Source organism: Athene noctua, chromosome 7 (assembly GCF_965140245.1).
Source record: "Athene noctua chromosome 7, bAthNoc1.hap1.1, whole genome shotgun sequence".
NCBI classification, from domain to species: Eukaryota; Metazoa; Chordata; class Aves; order Strigiformes; family Strigidae; genus Athene; species Athene noctua.
The window spans coordinates 20,826,322-20,851,051 of record NC_134043.1 but is presented as its reverse complement, the minus strand read 5'-3'; the positions used below and the strand labels follow the sequence as shown (position 1 = coordinate 20,851,051).

Below are 24,730 nucleotides of genomic sequence, written 5' to 3'. Positions count from 1 at the left end.
ACAGGAATTAGATGCCTAACAACCCTTTGATTTCTCACTGAAAAAAATGGGATTTACTTACCAAAATACCTCTACAAATCTGAGTCTATGACTCTTTTTTTTTTTTTTAATCTTGAATAGACTATGTGTAAAATGCTTGTTCTTAGGTATTTTTCTCATGTATAATGTTATTATCATTGTCTTCCTGAAATAGGTAGAAACAGATGACCAAACAGCCCTTGTTAGTAAGCCCAGGAATAAAGGAGGAAACAGTGATCTTGCTTCAGCTGGATTTAACATTATCAACTCTATCATAGGATCGGGTATTATAGGTAAGTATAGTTTTCTTCAGTATCCTGTGTTCAGCCTTCTTTATACATGCATGACTATCCAGTTCAGCGAATAACACTGTCATCTTACTTTCTGCTGCTGTTCCTAAAGATTTGTCTCTATATTTTTTTGCTTTGTATGTAAAAATGCAGAGGTGTCAGCTGAGATCACATCTCACAGTCAGAAATACCCTACAGCCTCTTTCCCATAATGATCAGAGAGAACTGGCTGCGCAGGTGCTGGGTGAACTTCACACATAGGCAGCACTTTGTCACTGAAAATGATCTTTCTGCGGTTATTAAGCATGATGGTCCAATTTGAGAGATTGACAGCAATTTTTTGAATTGGAATATTTCTTTATTTTGATCACAAATAAGTATTTGAAAAGCTTCTTCTATAATTTCTTCTTATTTTACAGGATTGCCATATTCAATGAAGGAAGCTGGTTTTCCACTAGGAGTACTGCTTTTATTTGGGGTTGCCTATATCACAGGTACTCTAAAAGCAGTTTCTGTTGTAAAGTGAAAATTAGTCTTGCAACGTTTAGCTGATCTTGAGCTTAATGGTATTTTAAGCAAGTATATGTATGGCAATAAAAATAACAAATTTTTTCCTTACCTTACTAATCCCTTGAGCAGATTAGTAAAAGTAGAGAATTATACTGTACAACATACAAAGCTGCTTTTTCTGTGCACTTTATTTTTGTGAAGCCTAGTATCTTAGGCTAGGTCAAGGTGACATTTGGAAGAATAGCTCTTATTTGTGCCTCATAATCACCCATTTTAGTCCACAGTTTTTACCCTAATTAAGAGACTGATCCTTGAGTGAGTTGAATATCACTTTTTAAAAAATACACTACAGAAAGAGAACCTTTGGCAATACTATGATTTTGAATATTTTATTCAATTATCATTCATTTAAAAAATAATGGATTTACCTTCAAAAAGGGACAAGTTTTGAAATCACATGGTAGATAAACTTAAATGTAAGTAAATCCATTGGTAACAAAGGAGAATTTTTGTAAAGAGTCTGTGGATTCAAGTCCTAAAATGACAAATCATATCAACATGAGTGGCACAAATTCTGCTGTGGCTGTATGCTGAGCAACAGTTGATGCTTTTCATTGCATAAAATATCATTTAAGGGTCTGCGTAAATGATTGAGGTTTGTCTGGAGAGCAATATAATGTAAGAAATGTGTTTCTTATGAATGGAAAATTTTCTGGATGGCTGATGGCAAAAAACATTAATGAAATCATATCATAAACATAGCTCAGAAATTGTTACTTTTCTGCAGGAAATCTGATTTGTCCTTTGCATTTCTACGTATTTTGAAGACTTTTTAGCCAGACCTGTGAATTAAACTCAGCATTTTATTATGTTAAAGGTGTGTCTCAACGTATCTTGCATGAGCAAATTATAGTTCCAACTTTTTGACTAGTAGCTTTTAAAGTACAGGCTAAATATGTAACATTAGCATTTATTTTCCATAGCTTTTACTGAGTAATTGGTGAATAGCTGTTATTTAGCAGTTTTCACTGTATTTCATTTTGGGGTATGTTTTTGAATTATACTGGGTTTAGTCCTACATTGACAAATACAATTCTAGGTCATTTAACAATAAATCTTTTTCAAGTTTTGTGAGTCTAAGATCCCTTACAAAGACTTAATATTTCTTGTACAAGTTCAGCTCAGTATGCAACATAATTGATAATGAACAACTCTGTATTTCTATTTTTGTCACCTCCCAAATATAGTGTGAGTATATACTGCGTAAAAATTGCATATGCTCATGGTAATCTCTGCACTGGCTTTCACATTAACAAATGGTAGAAATTTTCTTTGTAAAGACTGTGAAAATGTCATCATTTCAGTAATTCCCAGAAGATAATAAACACCAATACTCTTCACAGAAAGGAGCTGTTCCTATCGCAGTGTAGATTACAAGCTAAGTGAAAGCCAGATGAGGAATAGACAAGGTCTAGCTACTGTCTGTCAGGACATCTGCACCAAGGTAATAAATTCTGTGCTGTAACTAATATGGACTTGAAAATCCCATGGTGCTCAAACGAATACTAAAGCATAGATTGATAAAACAGCAATATCTCAAAATGTTTTTTAAAAAATTGAGGTTCAGTCTAGGATTAATTCCGCCTGCTGTCTCAAGGCCCCATTGCTTCATGGGTTTACAGATAAATCACTTTGTGCATGTTTTATTTTAAAAGTATTCAATAAAAATGTTTATAATATTTTTATCGTAAACAATGGAGAAGACATAAAATACTAACCAGGCTTTATCTTTCACAAACCTAGATAAATAGCTAAGTAAAATGATTGAGAATTCTAGCACCATGACACAGGCAATCCTCACGTGTTACCCCCTTTCAGGATATAATCAAGTGCTCCATCCATTCAGGAGCCATCTGCATTATTAATTGAATTTTCCTTTTTTGGTGTTTGTGTGACAGTTTTCGTTCCCTTTGAACATACTGGAGTCTGTTTCTGCTGTCCCTGATCAGGAAAGCTGGAATTCCCTTCCAATATGAGCCTATAACTCTTGGGTTTGAGGAATTGAGATCCTTTGAGGTTTCTCATCCTTGCTCTTCCCAGTGACACTGTTTTCCTTTTCACAAACTTTGGGGTTTTTTTAAGGAGTAAGTTAGATGAGGGGTAACCAACCACAAGTTGATTCATACTGTCTTTAACAGTAATTTTATATTTTAACAGATTATTCCATTATATTACTTATCAAAGGAGGAAACCTCTCCAGTACCAACACCTATCAAGAGCTGGTCAGAAAAACATATGGTCTTGTAGGTTATCTAATTCTTTCAACTCTTCAATTTTTATATCCATTTATTGGTAAGATCACAAAAAATAGAAAAGTTTAAGCTTTATAAATAACACGCTTTTTCACATTATCTCATTCTTTCACTGGTTAAATACTAAGCCCTCTGTAAAGTAATATACTGTGTATGCCTCTTTCCTATAAAAAAATACCTGGTGTGTTCTGAAGAATGACTGAGGAAGAATTCATTGAATTGGAGGACTAGAATAATAGAAATGAACTGAAATTTAATAGCAGAGAAATTAATGATCACACACTTAAAAACTAATGACAAAAGTAGCTATGAAAAATACCAAAGAATAGATTCTCTTCTGTAATGAGTAACAAAGCACACGGTTGATGTCCCTGAAACAAAAGCAAAGTATGACTTCAGGAGTATATTGAATTAATATTTTTCCAAAGATGTAGTATTAGAAACCACTGATCAGATCTTGCTTGAATATTATGTTCTGTCATTGCTCTTCAAAAGCATTAATTCAGCCTTATACCTAATGAGCTACTAGAAAATTGGGCAGTCAAGACCTATTTGAAGAAGAAATAGTGAAAGAACAAATGAGTAGAAGAATCTGGGCAGGAATTAGTTAGACCAGAATTTTAAAATAAAGTGATTTTCTGAATTTGCCCCCTACAGTACTAACTTAATTAAATAAAATCTTAAATAAGCTTGATACTTTCACACATGGGGCTGCAAGAGGTGGTGACGAGATACCATGAGTCTGGACTCAGCAGAGTCCTAGATCAAAATCCCTACTGCAGGAATAATCAGTCTGAATTGATTACAGGTAGCTGAGAATTTTAAGGGAGTCAAGTTACTGTTACTGCAGGTAATAATGTTAAACATGCTGACTTAAAAAAGAGTATAATTACTACTTCAGAGAGAATATGACAAAGAATTGTAAAGATCTCAGTCCTTACCATGGAACCAGTTATGCCTATGTATATGCTTCAGTTGATTTCTGTAAGTAGTGTAATGACTTACAGTTTCACAACAGCAAATATTTATGCATTAGTTAAGGTTGGGACCTATAGGTATGCTGTCTAAATGGTGAAGACCACATGAGTATATAAATATATTCTGTGTGTATGTGTACACATGCATGCACACATATACACACATATAGTGTAGAATAAGATAACAATGAAATATGAATGTTAAGGCCACAGTTCTTGTTAATGAGAGGAAGGAATGGAAGTCCATATCTGATATCTTCATCTATTTTCTCCTCCTTTCTTCCAGTGTAAAGATTTTGCTAACTTTTTATATGAGGTAGGAAGTCCTGTGCACTTGATTGCAGGACTGATTATTAGGCTAACACAGGAACTTTACTAAAGAGAAATAATTTGAAAATTAACTGACAAAGAATTGCTGTGGGAAACATAATTTTAAAAAGCCTTTTTAAACTTACTAAGAAGTAAGTTTATGTGGGAAGTCAGCACAACAGCCTTGCTTCTCAGACTGGATTCTTGCTTAGATTGTACCTGTTTAAAAAAAAAAAAAAAGATAAAAATAAAGGGGAGCATTAAAGAATTTTTTTTTTTCATTGTAAAACTTAAAATTTGTTGGTGCTAGCCAGAATTCAAGAGGGATGGTGGCACATAATCCTGAAGTCTACAAAATACATGTATTAAATGTTTATCAAATATTTCATATTTGATTTCTACTAACCAAAAAATTTATTTTCTTCCAGCTATGATCAGTTACAACATAATAACAGGAGACACTTTAACTAAAGTTTTTCAGAGAATTCCTGGAGGTAAGATGCATTTAACAGGGAAAATGTGTTAGATAGGAGTATAGTATAAGTATTTAGGGATTACGTGTTACGTTGCTTCTAAATTACTCTCAAATATAATTCCAGTTAAGAACTGAAGCATATTTGTATGAGTGGGGTTTTGTGGTTTTTTGGATTTTTTTAATGTCTTTCTCAAATAAGTCCTTGGTTATCACTGGACTCAGTGTCAGTGAAGAGATCCCTTGCTTCAATGAAATACTAGGCAAATAGGAAGAGTATTCCACAGTGGTCTATTTACAGTGTCATCATATTTTGTCATCTTTTTTAGATATTTCCTATTATAATCATTTGAATACTGGTACTGTATCTAGTGAATAATTCTGAGTGACTTACAAACAGTATAATGGATTTAATGATTACTTAAACATATCTGTAATAGTTGGTCATGAATTGCAATGTAACTTTCAGTTCTCTTAGCTGTTCTCTTCAAAACCAGATGTGGCATTTTGAGCGTTTTTACTCATGCATTTATTACCCTTCCTCTGCTGTAAGTTTTTACAGCAGAATCAGTGGAGATTCGCCATCTACTTTAGCACAAAGCCAGCTAAGTTACAACATTCTTCACTGGGAAATTAATAAGAACATGTCTACAATGAAGTGGAAATTAGTATTTGTATATACTGTTTGATTTCTACAGGAGGACTACAATTTTCAGTGGGTGAAGCCTGCAAGGTGTGATTCAGTTTTAACTGTCACACTCTTGTTCTGTAAATACCTGACTAGGTTGATAGTGACAGTGAATATCTAATAATCTCTGTACAATACGACTCTACTAATAGGAGGAGCCCTCAACATGTCACATTTTTCCACCTAAGTGATAGAATATCTGCCTGGAAAGAGGTGGAAAAGCATTATAATCTCCCAATAAATAGAGGGAACTGAACACAGACCTTCCATGTCAATTGCCAGTCACTTCTCAGCCATAAGTACTCAGCAAGCTTTCATTCAAGGCCATGATTCATGGTAGTGTGATTGAAACTGAGGTATGTTTTATTTTCTGTTGTCATTGGCTTGAAAAAAACACCAGTTGTACAAATAAATTCCACGTATTGCAAGGAATATTATAACATTATAGTTCCCTACACTTGGTAATCTGTATTCTGCGAGTGGAAGCAAGCTGACAACAAGAAAGGAGGTACTCAAGCCTCAAAATTAACTTATTTTAGGATCATTCTTTAAGAATTTGTTTATCTTCAACAGCACAGTAATTGATGTCAAAACACAGTGTCAAAAAATCCTCAAGAGTAAATGGCAGAAAGAAGTAGTAGAATGTTTTACTTGCAGTCTGCCAACATTGACCCAGGCATAATGAAAGAAATTACTATTAATCTATGTGTAGAAATACCAGACTTCCCAAGTTTGGTATAATATATCCCATGCGTTATGCATTTGCTTTGAATTTGCAGAATTCTTGTGATTGTGCACACGCTGTGTATGGCTTTCAAAAGGTTAGGTTAGTGCTTAGTCTTTATTTCAGTGTTACTTGTCATGAGTAAAGGAGATAGTAGTCTAGTCAACATCAGAGTTTGGTACTCCTAGCTTTTCAAATGTATCTAATCTCTTCCTCATGTCAGTCTCTTAGAGAAATAAATTATTTTCTTTTTTGCTTTAGTTGGACTGGATAACGTGCTTACTGACCGTCACTTCATAATTCTCCTTACCACCATCATCTTTACCTTGCCTATATCTTTATATCGAGACATAGCAAAACTGGGAAAGGTATAACAGTGGTTTACTTTTCTGTATGTCATTAAGAAAATAAGTGTTAGACACTTCATGTATTTGAACTCAAATACACCTGGCTAGAGCATGTTAAATATTTTAGAAGTTCAGACTGTCTTCTGTTCCAAGAAATATTGGAAAACTTGGAATAGTGTAAGCAGAACTTTGGTCTCCATGTGAATTGCTAGAATTTTTCCATCTACTGCTAACAGAGATAAAATCTTGTAAATCTTGTAAAGCCCTAGAAGATGCAGGCTTGATCTTGAAATGCTGAGCACCATTGATTAGAAATGTTTAAATGGGAATAGCACTTAAAATTAGACAAATTGTTGCAGTTATTGCAATTGGCTAGTTACTCAAAAAGAATAACAAAAGTTGATGATGCGGGAAAAGCTTTCTAATGATGAATATTTGATGTGATACTTCGAAGTTTACTTGGCTGTTAATTATTCTTAAAAAAAAAAAAAGTACTTCATGCTGCTAAGAGGACAACCTTTCAGCAGCTTACTGAAGTGGTGTTTTTACCTTCACAGGTATCTCTTATTTCTCTGATTTTAACCATTGTCATCTTGATTATTGTGATGGTGAGAACAGTAACATTCAGTCCACAAGTGTAAGTATTCTTATGCTTGTCACAAAGTGAATTTTTGATCATATGTAATCTGTTATTTCACTATTACATATATCTGCATAGTTTTTGAACCTGACTGTTTGGAGAGAGACAAAATTGAAAAAAATAAACCTGTATTAACAGTAATACAGAATGAACTGCTAAAACATACTTTATCCTTTTTTTTTTTTTTTTTTTTTTTCTTCTATTGTACATAAGCACATTTACAAAAAGTCTCAAAAACCCAACAGATTAATTGGAAATTGCTGGTGATATGGATAAGAGCAGGTGATTCCTGAATGGGCATGTAAGGTTGTTTGTCATTTGAGAAGGCTTTAATTTTGTCCATTATTGTCAGATGGCCTATATTTGCAATCTTAAAATAGATAGTATCTTAGGAATATTTCTTTTTCTGTTAATATAATGATTTTATAATAAAAGTTAAATACAAATAATGAAAGGAAAAAAGAGAACACAACAATAAAAACTTTATTCTGTCACTTGAGAAAACCACAATATAAGCATGCAACACTTTTCCAGCGCTCATACTCTGAAAGTATTTAACATTGAAGTATTCTAGACAATTCAGTACACAGGAATATGTTGTGGCAATATTTTTATAATTATACTGCAAGAAAGTGTTATGAAGATATATTAATAAAGACAACAAGCTGTTTCTGAATGTGTTTGTTTATTGGAATAGTTTTATATAGTATATCTAAAGTTTCTATAAGAAGTGGATTTTTCCACCATGATTGTTTCAGCAGTGTTATACGTAATTGTTCATTTGTCTTCTACGTTACGATATGTGGGCTAATTGCAGGGTATTCATGTTTAATCTAGAATAGGAGTACACGATGTTGTTAATCATCCATAAAACGATGCACTCAGAACAGTATGGGACTTCCACACGCCACCCCCCCCCCACCCCCACCCCGCCATCTTTCTGAAGCAGCATGTTTCTCATACTGTGTGTCAAAGAGGTATTTGGAAGGCTAATCTCAAAATCCTCTGTCAAAAAAGGAAGAAGCTGTATGTACTGGTTACTGATGACCTTGTTACTATGGTAACATATCTTCTCAACAGTTTTGATACACTGAAAAATACAAAATGCATGGGTTTCTTTTTCTTAAAATAAGTAATGTTGGGTTTTGAGTGATTCTTGAAGTTTTCCTTTTTAATTCTTCAGAAACTTCCATTTTGCCTTTACACTTCCTGTTTTCAAAAATGCATCTAGCAAGTTGATAAACTTTAATCAGAATTTTCTCACAAACATTGTATCAATGTCTTTACTATTTTTAGTATTTTTATTTTACAGTTAGAAATAGATACATACTTTATTGAAACCCTTTTCTAATATTTTGTTAATGGTATAATGGTATGAGAATAAAGAGCACTAATATATTTTAATATAGGTCCCATCATAGTATTATAACAAGTGAAACAAGTAAATAATGCATTTACTATGAATGCTTATTAAAATACAATAAAAGTTGGAGTTTTCAAAGAGATTTTAAATCATGATTATGAAACAGTCCTCAGATCTGTCATATCTGAAAAGAATTGGAACAATCCTAGGTAAAGGCTTGATGGGGCCAAGAAAGACTATTTAATCCCTACCATTGTTACATGACACAACTGACTGTATGGCTGTCATTGATGACAGGTCATCATCTTGTTTGTTCTTGGCAGTTCAGTGATCTCCCATTCCAGTTCTTAACTAGCCTTTTCTTATGAATTCTTCCTAAGTATGTATCATATGTCTCTCTTACTACATTTCATGTTGGTTGCTTCTTGGCCTAACCACAGTGGATATGGACATATGTCCAGTCTTTTTCAAATGCTTAAAAAACACCTGTAAAGAGCTGTAGCTTTTTCCCCTTCAGTGATTCTTTCTATAAACAAACACCAGTTCCTTTACTTTTTGTCATTTCCTGGGCTACTGATCATTCTCAATGGCTGCCTTAAGTTCTCTGCAAATTGAAGTGAGATCATGGTGCCCCAACTGCCTGTGGTATTCCCATTGTGAAGCAGAGAAGAAAGATTGATGTATTTTACATGCAAAGTGTCTTGAGGGCTTTCAGCTCTATCTTTTGGGGGTTCCCACACTCTTGTTTATATAAACTAGTTTGCTTGCTTCTGAAAAACAACACGACACTGTGGACGTGCCCAGAGTTTGCAATCTCATAGAAGCACCAAGCCCTTCTTTTCAGAAATGTAAGCTGGCAATTTTCCCTTTCTTTTACTCTGTTCTCATGAAGTTTGGGGTTTATTTTGCTTGTTCCCCCCCGCCTTATTCTCATGAAGCCTTTTTTTCCCAGCATAACTGTAGAATTTGTCATTACAGGATTGAATACTGCTTTATTAGATGATTTCTCCATTTACCAACATATTTATGATTTTTCTTTTTTCACCCTGTTCTCTAACATGCTTGTGTTAACTGCACATTTCATGCTTTCTATTAAGGATGCTTCTTACTTTTTGTTCCATCATTTAAGTTACTGCTGCATACATTCAAAAGTGCTGAACTCAGGTCAGGTTCCACTGGAATCCTGTTCAGATATCTTCCCACTTTGATAATTACTCTCTGAGTAGTATTCACTTACCTGTAGATTTTTCAAAGTGAAGATTACTTCCTCTTGGGAAGTACAACAAGATTATCCAGGGATGATAAAACTGTTTTTTTGCCTAAATGCAATTCATGTTCTAGTTGAAAACTATATCTATTATTTGGACAACTGAGAATATTATCTTTCCTAGAAACCTTCTGCAGTGTGCTTGACCATAAGCAAAACAACAAAATTGTTACTGTTTTTAATGATTTGATGTACTTGAAACTGTAGGCTGGAAAACAGCAATTTTAAGTCTTTAGAATGTTGCATTTTTACTTTATTAATTTTTTTTTAGTTGCTTTGGGAGTGGAGCGGGTTGTCCAGGAACATTATAGGAATGTTATTTTCTTGTTACTTCTCAGGGGAAAAAAATTTTAAAAAGTATTTAAGATGAGGAATTATTTAATTTTTTTCTCTTACAACACATATGAAACTGAGGTACCTTTTTTTTTTTTCAGTTTTGCCTTTGATTAATATCATCCATATGCTTATTGTTGCCTGAAGAACTTAATGAACCTGCAGATAAAATCCAGTGTTCTGGACCCAGACTTTAGTCTCAATACTTTAAGATGTTGGATGAAAATACATTCTGATGATCCATTCTTTATTTCCACCTGTTTATAGATGGGAATTTTTCTACTGTGATCAAAAACAGTGGGTTAGAATTATCTCAAACTGTAAATGAGCAGTATATTAATACTGCATAAAACAATGCTTCAAAGCTGAAACTAACATTCATTGCTGTAAAAAGCAATATTTTATGTAGCTTATAAAGATGGACCATTTTAATTTGGTGTTCTTTTGGAAAGAATGTCATGATGTCAGTGTCTGCATAATACAGAAATCTCTAGGAAAATCTTCCAGAGCATCTGCTACACATAAATAGGATGTGAGAATTACTCAACTGGCAGCTGATCACAGGGATGAAACACCAAGTGTTCAGGAAAATAACTTGAAAGTAGAAAGTTTATTCTTTCCTTCATATAAATAATCCAATAGTAAGTAAAGATAAACTTTGATGAAATTTAAAAAATGAAACCTAAACTACTATATTTACAGAACTGCGAAGTAGATCATTAGGGAAGAAAGAGGAATTAAAGCAGCTGTAACTAAGTGGGGATGACATAGAGCTTTGCCTCATCTTTTTTTCTTTAACAACCAAGATGATTCTGATTAAAGTAAAATTCAAGGCTGATGTGAGCATTACTCATTTTCTTTTCATTATATTGGTTCAAGTAATATTCAGCATCTAAAGCTTCTTAAGTATCTTTAAACTTTTAAAGTTCAAACAAAAACTAAAAAGCTTTTTACCTTAGAATAGAATTCCATTTAAATTTTACAGTTAGTTTACTAAATGTCTAAATCATTGAATTAAACCTGCATTAACCTGCTACGTGTTCCTGGATTATTTTGATAACTGCTGATTTGCACCTAAACTTGGTGGTTTATTACTGATCTTCAATGCAAAACAATAGAAGTCTTTTGCTTGTTCCAACATGTAGCTCCCCGTCAAACATATGACTTTGCTTCTTCTCTAGAAACTAATTTTTTTTCAGTCAGTGTTTCATACCTGCAAGCTGGGTTGAGATCAGGGATGTATGTTTCTCCTGTCCTCCCTAAAGATACTTTGCTTGTGGTGCACTCTGTTGCTGTATTTTATTTGGCAGCATTTCTACATAAATGACAGAAAAGATTTTTGTATAACATGGATCTTAAGATGGGGAATGTTATACTGTAAATGTTTTACAAGAAGTAGGAAATATGCTGGTTTAGACTGCCAAATTTGTCCAACTCTTACTCATGATCTGGATGTGAAATGCCTTTTACCCCTTAAGATGTCTTAATCTTTGCCTGGTTCATTTTTTCTTTTCATTTTCCCCTGTTCTTATGTAGGTAAACATAAATATTTAAACTTATTTCAACTCACTAACATGTTTATTATGCTATACTTTCCCTTAAGTATAGTTAAGATTGAGTTGTAGTTTCTTAACCTCTAGGCTTTCTTCATTGCTAGGCTTCACTGCCTTCCTACAGACAGTTTTAATTGTCAGTCTGTCTTGCTGTTGCCTTACTTTCAGCTGAGATTGTTTTCTCTCTGGGATCTCCCTTGGATATCTTTTTGTTCAATCTTTTCCAAAAATCACAGTTGTATTACCTTTCAGCTTTTACTTTGTGATACAACTTCTACTACACAGTATACAGTACAGTTCTCAACAAATGCATTTAGTATCATGAATGTATTTCTTCTGTTAACTTTCATTGTGTTTCATCTAACTACTCCTTCTTCTCCAGCATGAAAAAAACTTTGTGTTCATGCAGGTACAGGCTGTGTTATTATACACTGAGAGGAGCAGTAAGCTAGCTGGTTTTGTCATTCATGGATATTTGCAGCTATTGCTATTCTTGTATGAGCAGCAGTTAAAATCTTCCCCCAATAATTCCTAGCAAGAATGTAGGTCAAACTGGTCAGAAGAAAGGTCCTTCTCAAAAAAAGAAAAAAAAAATTCCATGTTGAGCAGTAGCAGAAAGATAAAAAAGCAGAGCAAGTATAGTGTTACCTGGTGTTCCTGTGATAGACTCTTTCAGCTGACGTATGCGTCTGGCTACACAGACACATGTATTTATATGAATATGTGTTTACATTGATAATTGGTACATGATATTTCTGTTAGATGCCCTTTGTCTTGAGTCATTTTAAGCAATTATTCACTGTATGGCTCTTCCATAACTAACAGCTACTCTTTCCTGACACAATTTTCTCTTTCCGCGTCTGAAGTCTTACTTTATATTGACACTTTCATGTCACATGCAGCTTTTTCCAGGAGCTTTACATAAGTCTCTATGTCCTGCAGGCTAGACTTGGGGGTGATTTGTTGTTGATACGGTCAGAACTCTAGAGCTGTTGACTCTTATAAAATTTTTTACTGTGTTGCTTTCACTTCTTAGTTTATATCTCACATCTGTGTGAGATCCCTCTAGTCCCAAAGTATGAAAACATTTTTCAGAATACATGCAGCAGTATATGATTTACTGTAAGAAATAGTCATATGTACCAATGTGCATTGTATGACACTGCAATCTGCTGCTATTGTTCAAATCGTAGATCTGAAATGCTTCACGCTTTCTGCAACTAGATGGAAAGAATTTATCTTATGTTGCTAAATAAGCAGGATTTTGTTCTTTTGGGTTTTTCTCCCCCCCCCCCCCCCCCCCCCCCCCCATAATACTACTAATCTGATTTATCATTCATCCATAAAGCAAAGCTGTTTTGGTGTGTTGAATATAGCTAGTGCACAAGCTTACACTATGCAGGGAGAAAACTAGCTCCTGTGATATTTTGACTTCTTTTACATTTATTATTTGGCCACTTTATTAAAAATATTTTAACTGAAATTCACATGCTTTCTACATTCCATTTTTTAAATCCTTGTTGATAGAAGTTTATAATATAGCTATACTGTTGCACAGGATGTACAATTTTCACAGAAGTTAAATGTGTTCTAGATAAAAACATTTTTTATTTTTGTGCATTTTAATTTTTTTTTGTTTATAGGGTATTAGATAATCTAAGTGTTAATTATTACTAGAAAAAGGGGTATGGAGACTTACAAGTACTGTTGTCAAAGGATAATATGAAACAAGTTTTCATTCTGTATGTTTGGTATCAAAGCTGACCTCTACGGGTTACAGAATGGAACAATTGTAATGCTGGCTTTCTATATTCTATTTTATGTTGGATTATTGATTTTTTTTTCCCCTCAATCAGATATGAATGCTTTCCTGAACAATAATATATTCAAAATTATGAATATGAGTTGGCCACAGACATCCCTAGTGATTCGAAAGCAGTAGCATCAATTAAGGGAGGCTACTCTATATAAGGAACTACAGCAGCTATAGTGGGTCTGTTTCACAAGAGAAATGCCAGATATTCTATTTCACCTACGTGCTGCATCAGAATATTTTAGGAGGGCCATATTTATCTGCTTAAGACTAGAAGCAGGATGTTGCAGTGGTCAAGACAATATACTGCATCTAAGGACAAAACAACTGAACTTGATTTTGATGCTCAGGTTCTGTTCACTTCAAAGTTAAGCTTAGCAAGCACAACTGAAAAGGTGCTCCATGTCTGAACTGAATGTGCATTAGATGCTGTAAAGCTGGGGGCTTTTTAATATAGAAAAGGAAGGATTGACTATTTGAGCTCTCAAGAAATAGTGGTATGAGTTCTGAAAGGGGTAACAGCAACATTATTTTTTTGTCTTTTTTTTTTTTAATATTTTAGGAGGTAGAGGTGGAGTTTGAATATCTTAAAGTAATGAAACCTAGCAAAGCATATGCCACTATGGCTGTCAAAATCAGCTAGTTATCACTAGATGGAGAGACAAAGCTGCCATTGTTACTGCTTTCTAGGGCAGTAGGAAAATAACAGCTAAGACCTCAGGTGGCACAGCTTTCCCTTCTAAATAAAAACAGAGCAATCAAAGTTAGCAGCACAAAAGTTAACTTTTTAATAACAAGCTTCTCTGTACTGTTCCTTTGGCTATGCTTTAATATTACAAATATAACGTTCAGCTGGGTTGTGAATTTAATTTTGTATTTAGCAAATTGTAGTTCTTGAAAAGGATGTTTCATGTCCTTCCCCTTTCCTTCATTTTGGGTCTTTATTCAGAGGAAGTTCATGCATCAGATGAATTTTAACAAAGTTTTCTGATGGTTTTCTGTGGTCCTCCTATAGGAATTGCAAGCACCACAGGCCCAAAATTGTGGACATGTCATAGAGGAGCAGATACGGGCAATACTACATTCTTGCTTGATTATAAAAGTCTCCGTATACTCTCACACCTTTATTACTCCTTTGGGAACTAGCAGAATCCCTTTACTATGAGGAATAGTTGAAACAGGTATAAAGAAAAGCAAACTGGCTCATTTTATTTCTAGCCTACAAAAGTATCTTTAGACTGCATGGATTACATGTTCAAATTCAAAGGAAGAAATTGCCTCTAAATAGGCAGAAGAGATTTTGGGTTGAGATAACCTTAGTCAGAACCAGTAACAACTTTTACCTTCCTTGTTGACGTTTCTTGGTATATGATGACTTGAAAAGTTTATTTACAAAACTAGTCACTGAAGCAGGCTGACATTTCTGTAACCAGTTTTTACAGCCAAAAATACTTTAACCAAAACAAGGGAGGTGGGAAGAGTGTCTCTGTCATTTCAACTTATTGTTGATGAACACTGTGGCCTACTTCAGAGAGTTCTGGAGATCTGACTAGCAGTTCTGTATTACAGCATAAAATTTGAAGTTATTTTTAGTAGCTGGTAGTGGAAAAGAGGATAATCTTTTAAAACAAATGTCTGTTTTAGACCCAAATCAGAAAATGCGTGGATATTTGCGAAATCAAACGCAGTACAAGCTGTTGGGGTGATGTCATTTGGTAAGTAATTTTTGTTGTATTCTCAATATTCAGATCAACTGTAGGAAATTATTTTCTTTAATATTTTGGACCTAGAAGTTGTGGGGTTTTTAATTGTAATTTTTTAATATTCATGTTAAGCTGATTTAGAAAAGAATAAAATTGACTTCGAGTCATCCATTGCCCATCTGGCCCTAGAGGCTATGGCCACCGTAGCAGAGACAGTGGTGTGGCACGTGAATTCAGCTCAACTGTCTAGGTCATCTTAAAACACCTGCACCAATAGGGTTAGTCTAACTGATAAACTGAGGAGGCAGAGATTGTTCTGCACTTTCTTGGATAACCTCTAACGGAAAAATCTTAGACTGCAATGCATACATTCACTAGAGAAGGCCTGTTGCTTCCCATTTCTCACAATGAACCATTCAGGTGAGTCTCAACTCACCTCCATTATCCTTATTCTAAAATCTGTTCCTGCCTGCAGGATCTGATATATTATTTCTTGTTAATCCTTGATAATCTAAGGCCTCCCAATGCTTGCTGCTGCCTTAAGTGGTTGTCATAGGAAGTCTGAAGGTAGCAAATGGCTTTATGGATTAATAAAAAAATAATCTTAGAACTGCTGTTTAGTTCTTAAGCAAAATAAGAGCAGAAAGAGGAAATAGAAGTGAAAAGGAGGTGTGAAGGGTGGGAAACAGCATGGCATTTTAGAGTAGTGTAATCAGAATCATCTTGGGATGAATATAAACCTTTGTCAAATCAAACAAGTAAGCAAAAGTTCAAGCCATTTATCTTTGTCACTCATTGCAGGAGTAATGTTTCTATTTAATAATTAGTGGATTCAAACTCTGCTGTGTCTCTCCTACCTTGGCATATACACTCCATAAATTTATGTTATATGCATGAATTCATACATTTGCTTTAACTGTCATGTGTGTTTCAGCATTCATCTGCAACCATAACAGCTTTTTAATATATGGGTCTCTGGAAGAACCCACATTAAAGAACTGGTCTCAAGTCACACACGTATCTGTCTCACTCGCTGCTGTTATCAGTGTAGTGTTCGCTGCATGTGGATATATGACTTTTACAGGATACACAGAAGGTAAACTCTTTGATCCTGCAATTTTGGTGCTTGCTGTAATGCTTACATTTCCACCTTTCTGTCTGACTTCTGCTGTTAATATTTTCGTGATTGTAAAAATGCCAAAATCATACTATGTTTGGACAGAAATAGTTAGGATATTCCTTGTAGTTACTCAATAAGCAAAACATAATACAAAGATGTTAGGCTATGTGCTAATAGGTGTCAGATTCCCAAGTGTAAGTCTCACTGGTGAAAGTCCCCTATGAGTACTTCCATAATCAAAATACTTCTGAGGACTAAACATCGATAATGTAGCCATGTGGTCCACTAGCAGAGAGAAGTAAAAAAAAAACTTGCCTTGATTTTTCTACAGGGTGCTTGTCTCATTTTTCTGTATATTCTCCTGTACCTTTTCCTGTCTGTGCTAATAAAACATCCTAGCTCTGACTTGGAGATATTTCCTATCTTTACAACATCTGTTCTGCTTTAACTAATCCTACAGTCAACTCTGTGGGTATATGAATATACATATATGTATAAATATATATAATCAATGTTACATCATAGTATTTAACATCATTTTGTTGAAGTGGAGAAGGTGCTTTCAGAAGAACAAGGCATAAATTTGTTCAGTGCTTTAGCTTCTTCAGGAAAAATGTGCATTTCAGAAGCAAGTACTTATTTAATAGTGCTGTTCCAAATTGTAGAAGGCTTCCAAACTTTTCCCTCTCCTGATGAGCAGCATCATGTAGTTGAGAACAGAGGAATTGTAGGATGGGGGTTAGTGCTTGATTTGTCCTTCTTTCTTGCCTCCAGTGCTGTTTATGCAGAGTAACTTACTGTCCTAGATGCAAATGTAGCTAGACTGCAAACTGGCTGAGATATTTCAAGTATAGAAATCTCTGACTGCAGCTATCCCTCAGTATATAATTTTATTGTAAACAGGTTCCATTCTACCTTCTGTCTCTGTTGTCAAAATCTTGTGGCTGTTTTCTCTAATGTACGCCTTACTGCTTCTTCAGTGCTATTGTGATCCTAAGAGTAGTAAACCATAAGACAGTATAGTCTTATAGACCTGATAGATCATCTGATTACTGTCTTCCAGTGCCTCTTGTGCCTCAGAAATCATTATTCCAGATTCTTTGTGGTAAACGCTAAGCAAGATGATGATTTGAATTCTCTCACAACGCTTTTGTTGTTAGATGTAAGGAGATTTGCTAGGTAACAATCCATATGTTTATAAGGGGCTTTCAGGGTCAGAATATTTTAAATCCTTCACTGTAGTTTAGAAGCTATGATTAGGTACTATCGGGGAAATGCAGTTCTCCAGAGGTAACTCACTAGTCTTCCTTGTGCAATTGTTCTAGGAATTACATTTTTAAATGAAATGTATCTTTTACATAGCAGCTTTCTTTCTGAATGTCACAAACACCAGCATCTCATACAAAATCTGTGCGAAGGGGAAGATAACAGATGACAAACTCTAATGTGTATATGTTAAAATATTTTTGAAAGATAAAGGCTACTTGAAATAAAAACACTTCTACTAGCAGAATGAGGTGGAAGTTTCTCCTGGATGTGATTTGTGACTGTGGCTACAGTTTCCTAATATGTGTCAGGAGAGGGGATCTCAACTACTCCAGTAATTTATTCTTCATTTTGCAAATAGGCAAATGACACGAAGTTCAAACTAATTGATGTTTTGCTATGCCTCAGGAGATATATTTGAAAACTACTGTAGAGATGACAACCTTGCTACATTTGGAAGGTTTTGTTACGGAGTTACTGTAATTCTGACCTTCCCCCTTGAATGTTTTGTGACCAGAGAGGTAAGAATTTATTACATTCTCCCTTTAACAATCTTGGTATATATTAATAATATTCTCTCATTATTAATGTACACTGTAGATGAAGTCAGTAGTTGTTCTGTGATAAATATCAACATATCCTATCTTGCTACATGGAGTGACTATGAAGTACTAGTTGTACTGTTTAGATTCCGGCAATATAACATTGTATTACATTTATTATAATATTATCCAATATTATAATAACAATTATTTTAAAAATACCAGGACTTCTTAGAATTCCAAGTTTGGCATAAATGTCACGGTTATTATTTTGAGAATAGCTGAAAATAGCATATTTATGCTTACTAGTTTTGCTTTGTGAAAATACCTCCATCTAGGGACTCTATCTGTTCAATAAACAATTGTAGATGGCTTTAATTCTGTAGTGATTAAATGAGAAGAGAATAAGTATACCCTAAATCCTGCGGGTATAACTTAAGTCAGTCTTGCAAGTGTTCTGCAATGCTTGTTACGAGTTAATTTTGGTAGTGGATGAAGAGGTTTTCTTGAAGCAAGATGGGTAAAGTTCAGTCAGTGTATTCTTACACATTCTTTTAGTTTCCTAAGGTTAGAAAATTTGGAATAAGCTGTTTGTTAACATAAAGAGCAAAATCAAGGTCTAAAATTATGATTCTGTTTCAGGTGATTGCCAATGTGTTTTTCCACGGGAACCTCTCAACAGTTTTCCATATTGTTGTGACAGTACTTATCATTGCTGTGGCGACTGGTGTATCATTAGTGTATGATTGCCTTGGAATAGTTTTAGAGCTGAATGTAAGTGAACCTGTATACTCTCTTATTTAATAAATCACTTTTTTATAAAACAGAACTCTGAAAAATCCATAGCTCTACTGAAAGTCTTACATAATTTGACATAGTAGTCAGTAGAAATGTTAGTAGGAAAAAAAAAGAATTATTCACCACTTCAAAATCAGATAATTAAAGGAGGAAGAAGGTTGAGGAAGTAAAGTTCATATGGCTAGAGAGGTCTTTAAGAACAGTTTTTGAGATATGGCAAGTGGCTATGACTTACAAAATGTATTTAAACTGCAGTGGAAATCACTAAATTACTCATACTGACTGTAGTGAATCTAGCATTTCTGTCTCAAATCCCTCCTTCTGATGAAACAGGCAAATTATTCAATACTGGGGCAGGTCCTAATTACTGTCTTGAGCCAAAGGGGCAAAAACGAAAGAGGCGGGGGGGGGGGGGGGGGGGGGGGGGAGAGAGAAATAAAGAACCGGTAGTAGTGAGACCACAGAGATAGAACTGGAATTTTTTCCTGCTTTGGATTTAACAGGGAGAAAAACTGAGTAATTTCATAACTTGAGCATATGACTTTTTAGGAGGAAACTGCTCTGTTTGCCATAAACATTCCTGTGTCTGCTATCACCTTGTTGCAGAGATGAAGGCGGGCCATACAAGGCATTTACTACCTCGAACCAGTTTTAACACATTTATATAAATTCTCTGATTGGCTGGAACTGCCATGTAATCTACTTGAGTCCTAGGCTACTAGTTAGCAAAGCAGTCTTACCAGATGAAGTCAGTCTGCTTTGTCACAGAATGTACATTTAATCCAAGGAAATGTTAACAAAAAAAATCCCATCTATGTTTATCATAGAATCATAGAATAGGTTGGTTGGAAGGGACCTTAAAGATCACCTCGTTCCAACCCCCTGCCCTGGGCAGGGACACCTTCCACTAGCCCAGGTTGCTCAAAGCCCCGTCCAACCTGGCCTTGAACACTGCCAGGGAGGGGGCAGCCACAGCTTCTCTGGGCAACCTCTGCCAGTGTCTCACCACCCTCACAGTAAAGAATTTCTTCCTTATATCTCATCTAAATCTCCCGTCTTTCAGTTTAAAATCATTACCCCTTGTGCTATCCCTACACCCCCTGATGAAGAGTCCCTCCCCATCTTTCCTGTAGCCCCCTTTAAGTACTGGAAGGTCGCTATAAGGTCTTCCTGGAGCCTTCTCTAGGCTGAACACCCCCAATTCTCTCAGCTTGTCCTCACAGGGGAAGTGCTCCAGCCCCTGATCATCTTTGTGGTCTACTCTAGACCCACTTGAGCAGGTCCGTGTCCCTCTTATGTTGGGGGCCCCAGAGCTGGACACAGTGCTCCCGGTGGGGGTCTCACAAGAGCAGAGTAAAGGGGGAGAATCCCCTCCCTTGACCTGCTGGCCACACTTCTCTTGATGCAGCCCAGGACACAGTTGGCTTTCTGGGCTGTGAGTGCACGTTGCTGGCTCGCAGTCAGTTTTCCATCCATTAATGCCCCCAAGTCCTCCGCAAGGCTGCTCTCAATCCATTCTCTACCCTGTCTGTATTTCTGTTTGAGATTGCCCTGACCCATGTGTAGGACCTTGTACTTGGCCTTGCTGAACTTCATGAGGTTCACATGGGCCCATGTTTGTTTATGATAAACATTATTTGTCTTAACAATTTACCTTTAATTTCAGGTTAGCTATTTTTAATAAGTAAAGATGTGGAAATACCATACTCCAGGATATAAGAGTTATAAAGTTGAGAAAACTTTCTAAGGGCAGCCTTTTCTTCTTTATAGAAATATTTTAGAATAGCCTCCTTACATCCCTCTCCATGAATTCATTAACAACATCAAGCCATATATTGCATGCTTACCGATGGAACAAAACGGAAGGATTTGTTCTTTATGCTACATGCTACATGTACTTGTATGTACATTATGATATACGTACACTGTTCTGATCCGCCGTGCAGTTTATCTGCTAACCAAGAAGTAGTGAGTGATTTTGTAGCAGTGATTTAGCAGGTCATGCTTGCACTAATATTATAGAACAGGTCTGAATATTCAGATAAGCTACCCTCTGTTTAAAATAATTACTTACGTGGTTTCTTCTCAGTTAATCCTTTCCAAATTATAACTAGCTCAAAATAAAAATATTCCTATTGGTTTGGTTGGGATGCATGTTTCCATTAAAATTTCTCATTTGTGTCATCTGTTTGCAATTTCTTTTCCATCGTTTTTCCTTCTGTTTTTATGTTGCCAGTGCAGAAGATTCACCTCTGTGTTTATATACACACACCAGTAGAAGTATTTAAATGTGTACACACATGCACACATACCTGTTCTGGCCAGATATCAGAATACTGCTATAATGAACCTAATTCACTGTGTGCGCCCATATATGTCTATGTATGTATATGTTTTACATCTATTATATGGCATGTTAAGAATAATTTTACACTAGAGAACTGCCAGTGAGTCTTTCTAACATGAATAAATATGTGTGATTCCCGTTTGAAATGAAATTGTTTTAAAATAATCACTCAAAAGCAAACATTCCATCAATGCATTATTTTTACCCAAGAGGCCTCCGCAATTACTTCATAGCCAAGCTGACGGCTTGATTCAGTTACAAATAGAAGTTGATAGCCAGACATCTGAGTGGGTAGTTCATCTCTTGTGGATTGTTTTTTCCTTTTTAGGAGAGAATTTGACAGCACAGCTGTAAGATTTTTCTTACATGATATCCACCAGTAGAGAAAAATGAATAGGCAGAGTCTTTACATGTGAAGGAAGGATGATCTGTCCTCTCTCTCAGCAGGCTTTCTGTCCAGCAGAAGAGCAGTCCTTTGGCTTTTCACCACAGATGGCATTTGCTGCTATTTCTCTGCTTACTTTTTCTGTGCTTTCTGTTTTTAAAACAAAACACAAGCCATTGTGTTTGCCCAGTGGTAATTCCCCAGGGAAACCGTTCAGTCATATGGGAATCAAGGGTCCACAGATTTTGCTGTGCTGTTCTTTCACTGGCTGCTCATTTGTGTTGCTTCACATGCTTGAGTGTCTTGGTTCTTATGAAGAAGGTAGTTTGTGCATGTACCTATTTTGTTGTCTGTACTGATCACTCTTAACAGGTTCTACCATAAAAATAAACAAAAGTTTGTACAAACAACTATGCAAGATAATCAGTAGGCTGGATTACTACCTCACGGTAATTAAGTTGAAACATTGTGTTGTTAAGTATGTGACAAAGTAAACATTCAAAATTTCTGCATAAAAATGCTCACTTTGGCATGTAACTCATATGCAGTGGCTTTACTATAAAAAGCATTTAAGCAAGTGCTTTTTATCTGTCCCTATCTAAGAGAGCATTTAAAGAGGACCTGTATTTTTAATAAAAGAGCAGGTTCTACTCTCTCAAGGGGACCTTTGCTTCCATAGGGAAGGCAACCTAAACTGGGTTACAAATGTAGGAAATGATCAGAATTCTTTGAACTGCTACATGATGTTTCCACTTTTTTTTTTTTTTTTTTTTTTAAGGCAGTATTGTATCTAGACTCCTATATAGAATGATCTTAAATATTTTAAGTTAGAATATTGCAGAACTATTATTTTTGGACTTTTACTGTACTTATGAAGCTGAAAAACTTCTGGTAATCAGATTTAATAGTACTTGCAACATACAATACTATTCTGTATCAGCAAAGTGAAAGCATTTGAATAAATCTGAATTATTTCAAAAAGTTTTACAGATATTTTTGCAGGTTACTTGTGACTTTGAAAAGAAAGTTTTCTATATAGCAACACTGGAAAAGGCCTCTATTCTCTGGCTTTACTGTAGCATTAATCTAATCACAACCATTTAAAAATTTGGGGTTTTTTTTCTTCACATCTAGATACACATACTTATGAGGGTTTTTTCTGTTGTTGTTTCCCACACACAGGGAGTTCTGAGTGCTACCCCACTTGTTTTTATCATCCCAACAGCGTGTTATCTAAGGCTGTCCAAAGAACGATGGAACCATTCAGATAACCTCATATCCTGCCTGATTCTTGCTGTCGGTGTGCTAGTGATGACAGTAGGGTTTGTTTTGACTATCTTGCATCCCCAGGAATGTAGCCATGGAAAAGAAATGTTCTACTGCTTCCCTAGTAATGTTTCTTTTCACAACAGTACACTTCCACCATAGGTAGCACCCCAGTCGGCAGGCTAGATCAGGTACATCTCACAGCAAGCCATACATGCCAGTTTAAAGGAGAGTGGAACAATTAGCTTTTAGGTTTTGATATGCACTATGAATTTTAAACTATATAACTGTATTTACATACTTGGTTTTATGCTGCCATCCTTTTCCAGATAAGACTTAAGCTTTAGCTGTTGAAACAAATTCTCAGAGGTGCCTTTCAGTAGACCTTACTTAGGTAACTTGCAAACCTATAAAACAGTCTGCATTTTTTTAACTTAGTCTGCAATGCTGTTTAAAAGCTATAAATGAAATGTTTGTGAATGTAAACATCTCCCATGTTTCATTGCTGTCATTTAGTTTTTATAAATTTTATAATCTTCTGACGTGTATTTATTAGCACACTATAGTATGGGCTTTCAGTATACTGAAAAAAAGGTGTGTCAGTGACTCTCTGTGTATTAAATTTATGCTGTTAAATTGAAAGACCCCTATTAATTCTGACTTTGATTAACCGTCCTTTAATGCTGAAATCCCTTGTATTGGGTCTTGAGTCAAGGACAATTTTGTATTCTGACTGAACTGTAACTGATACAATTCAAGTGTAACTTAGAATTTGTGGTCTTTTAATTAAAAGATATTGCACAAATAAATCCACAGTGGTGAATTAAAAAAGATTCAAGTAAACTGTCTTTGTGTAAATTTCAAGACTGACAGAGAAGAAAATGACATGCATAACAAACACAGCTTGATTCTTACATTTATAACCGTATTTATTTTTTCTGAAACTGGATTGAAACATTGCTATATGCCAAGCATGAGCAAATTCTGTAAGAAAACACTCTGAACTTGGTTATCATTCTAGTCCTCTGATTCTTTTCAATATATGGCTATTGATTTCATCATGGTTTGTTACATTTTGGTGATTTGTTATGTTCTCCAAAATTCATTTAACATTAAAGATTCATGTATGTATATATATGTACATATATACATATGCATATATGAAAATGCACACAGATACACACATGCCTATAGAATATGAGTAATTTGAAGTTGAGAGTGAGTAACGTGCATATACTCTATATCAGTGTTGGAGTTTTGAAAATGTTTTGTTACCAAATCAAACTGTGTACCCTGAGTTAGTTTTTGCATTATTGTGGTCATTGTGGTTCCTTTTTCCAGCCATTCCTTGACAACAAGATGTGTAATCCTACTTCATTCTTACGGTGCTAAATGAGGTGGTGATGGTTTTTGTTTTCACTTCATGCTGGATGATAAAACTATTTGATTCATGACTTCTAGCTAAATAGATCTTTAAGCAGTGGTCACTAGATGGTGATAATATGCATGAGAATAACTTTTTTAAAGCGGTGCTTTCATAATAAATGTTTCTAGTATTGTTGGGGTTTTGGGGATGGTGGGTTTTTGTGTTTAAATTGTAAAGCTATTAGAGAGAACTGGGAATATTCATCTTCCTTAATTTCCCTACATAGAGTCAACTTTGAGGGTCATAATTTATCTGTTGTCC

The 24,730-nt window shown here is 35.1% G+C and overlaps 1 protein-coding gene across 2 annotated transcripts; it reads left to right on the top strand.

Moving 5' to 3' along the window:
• The first annotated feature begins 187 nt into the window (after nucleotides 1-187).
• SLC38A11 (solute carrier family 38 member 11) lies at nucleotides 188-23,493 on the top strand. 2 transcript variants are annotated; one of them, XM_074910877.1, is made up of 11 exons: nucleotides 188-311; nucleotides 728-802; nucleotides 3,036-3,170; nucleotides 4,845-4,910; nucleotides 6,562-6,668; nucleotides 7,205-7,284; nucleotides 15,261-15,331; nucleotides 16,254-16,415; nucleotides 18,114-18,226; nucleotides 18,890-19,021; nucleotides 22,960-23,493. In XM_074910877.1, the coding sequence occupies exons 2-11, from the start codon at nucleotides 742-744 to the stop codon at nucleotides 23,203-23,205; spliced, it is 1,173 nt and encodes a 390-aa protein (XP_074766978.1). In that variant the 5' UTR covers nucleotides 188-311; nucleotides 728-741; the 3' UTR covers nucleotides 23,206-23,493. The 2 variants fall into 2 exon arrangements, with proteins under 2 accessions (XP_074766978.1, XP_074766979.1); XM_074910878.1 differs by lacking the exon at nucleotides 4,845-4,910 and having other exon boundaries at nucleotides 213-311.
• Nucleotides 23,494-24,730: the final 1,237 nt, after the last annotated feature.

Coding starts and splice junctions, on each gene's coding strand:
- SLC38A11 (XM_074910877.1), top strand. CDS start 742: ATGAAGGAAGCTGGTTTTCCACTAGGAGTACTGCTTTTATTTGGGGTT. Junction 6,669..7,204: donor ACATAGCAAAACTGGGAAAG/GTATAACAGTGG, acceptor TTACCTTCACAG/GTATCTCTTATTTCTCTGAT. Junction 15,332..16,253: donor TGTTGGGGTGATGTCATTTG/GTAAGTAATTTT, acceptor TGTGTGTTTCAG/CATTCATCTGCAACCATAAC.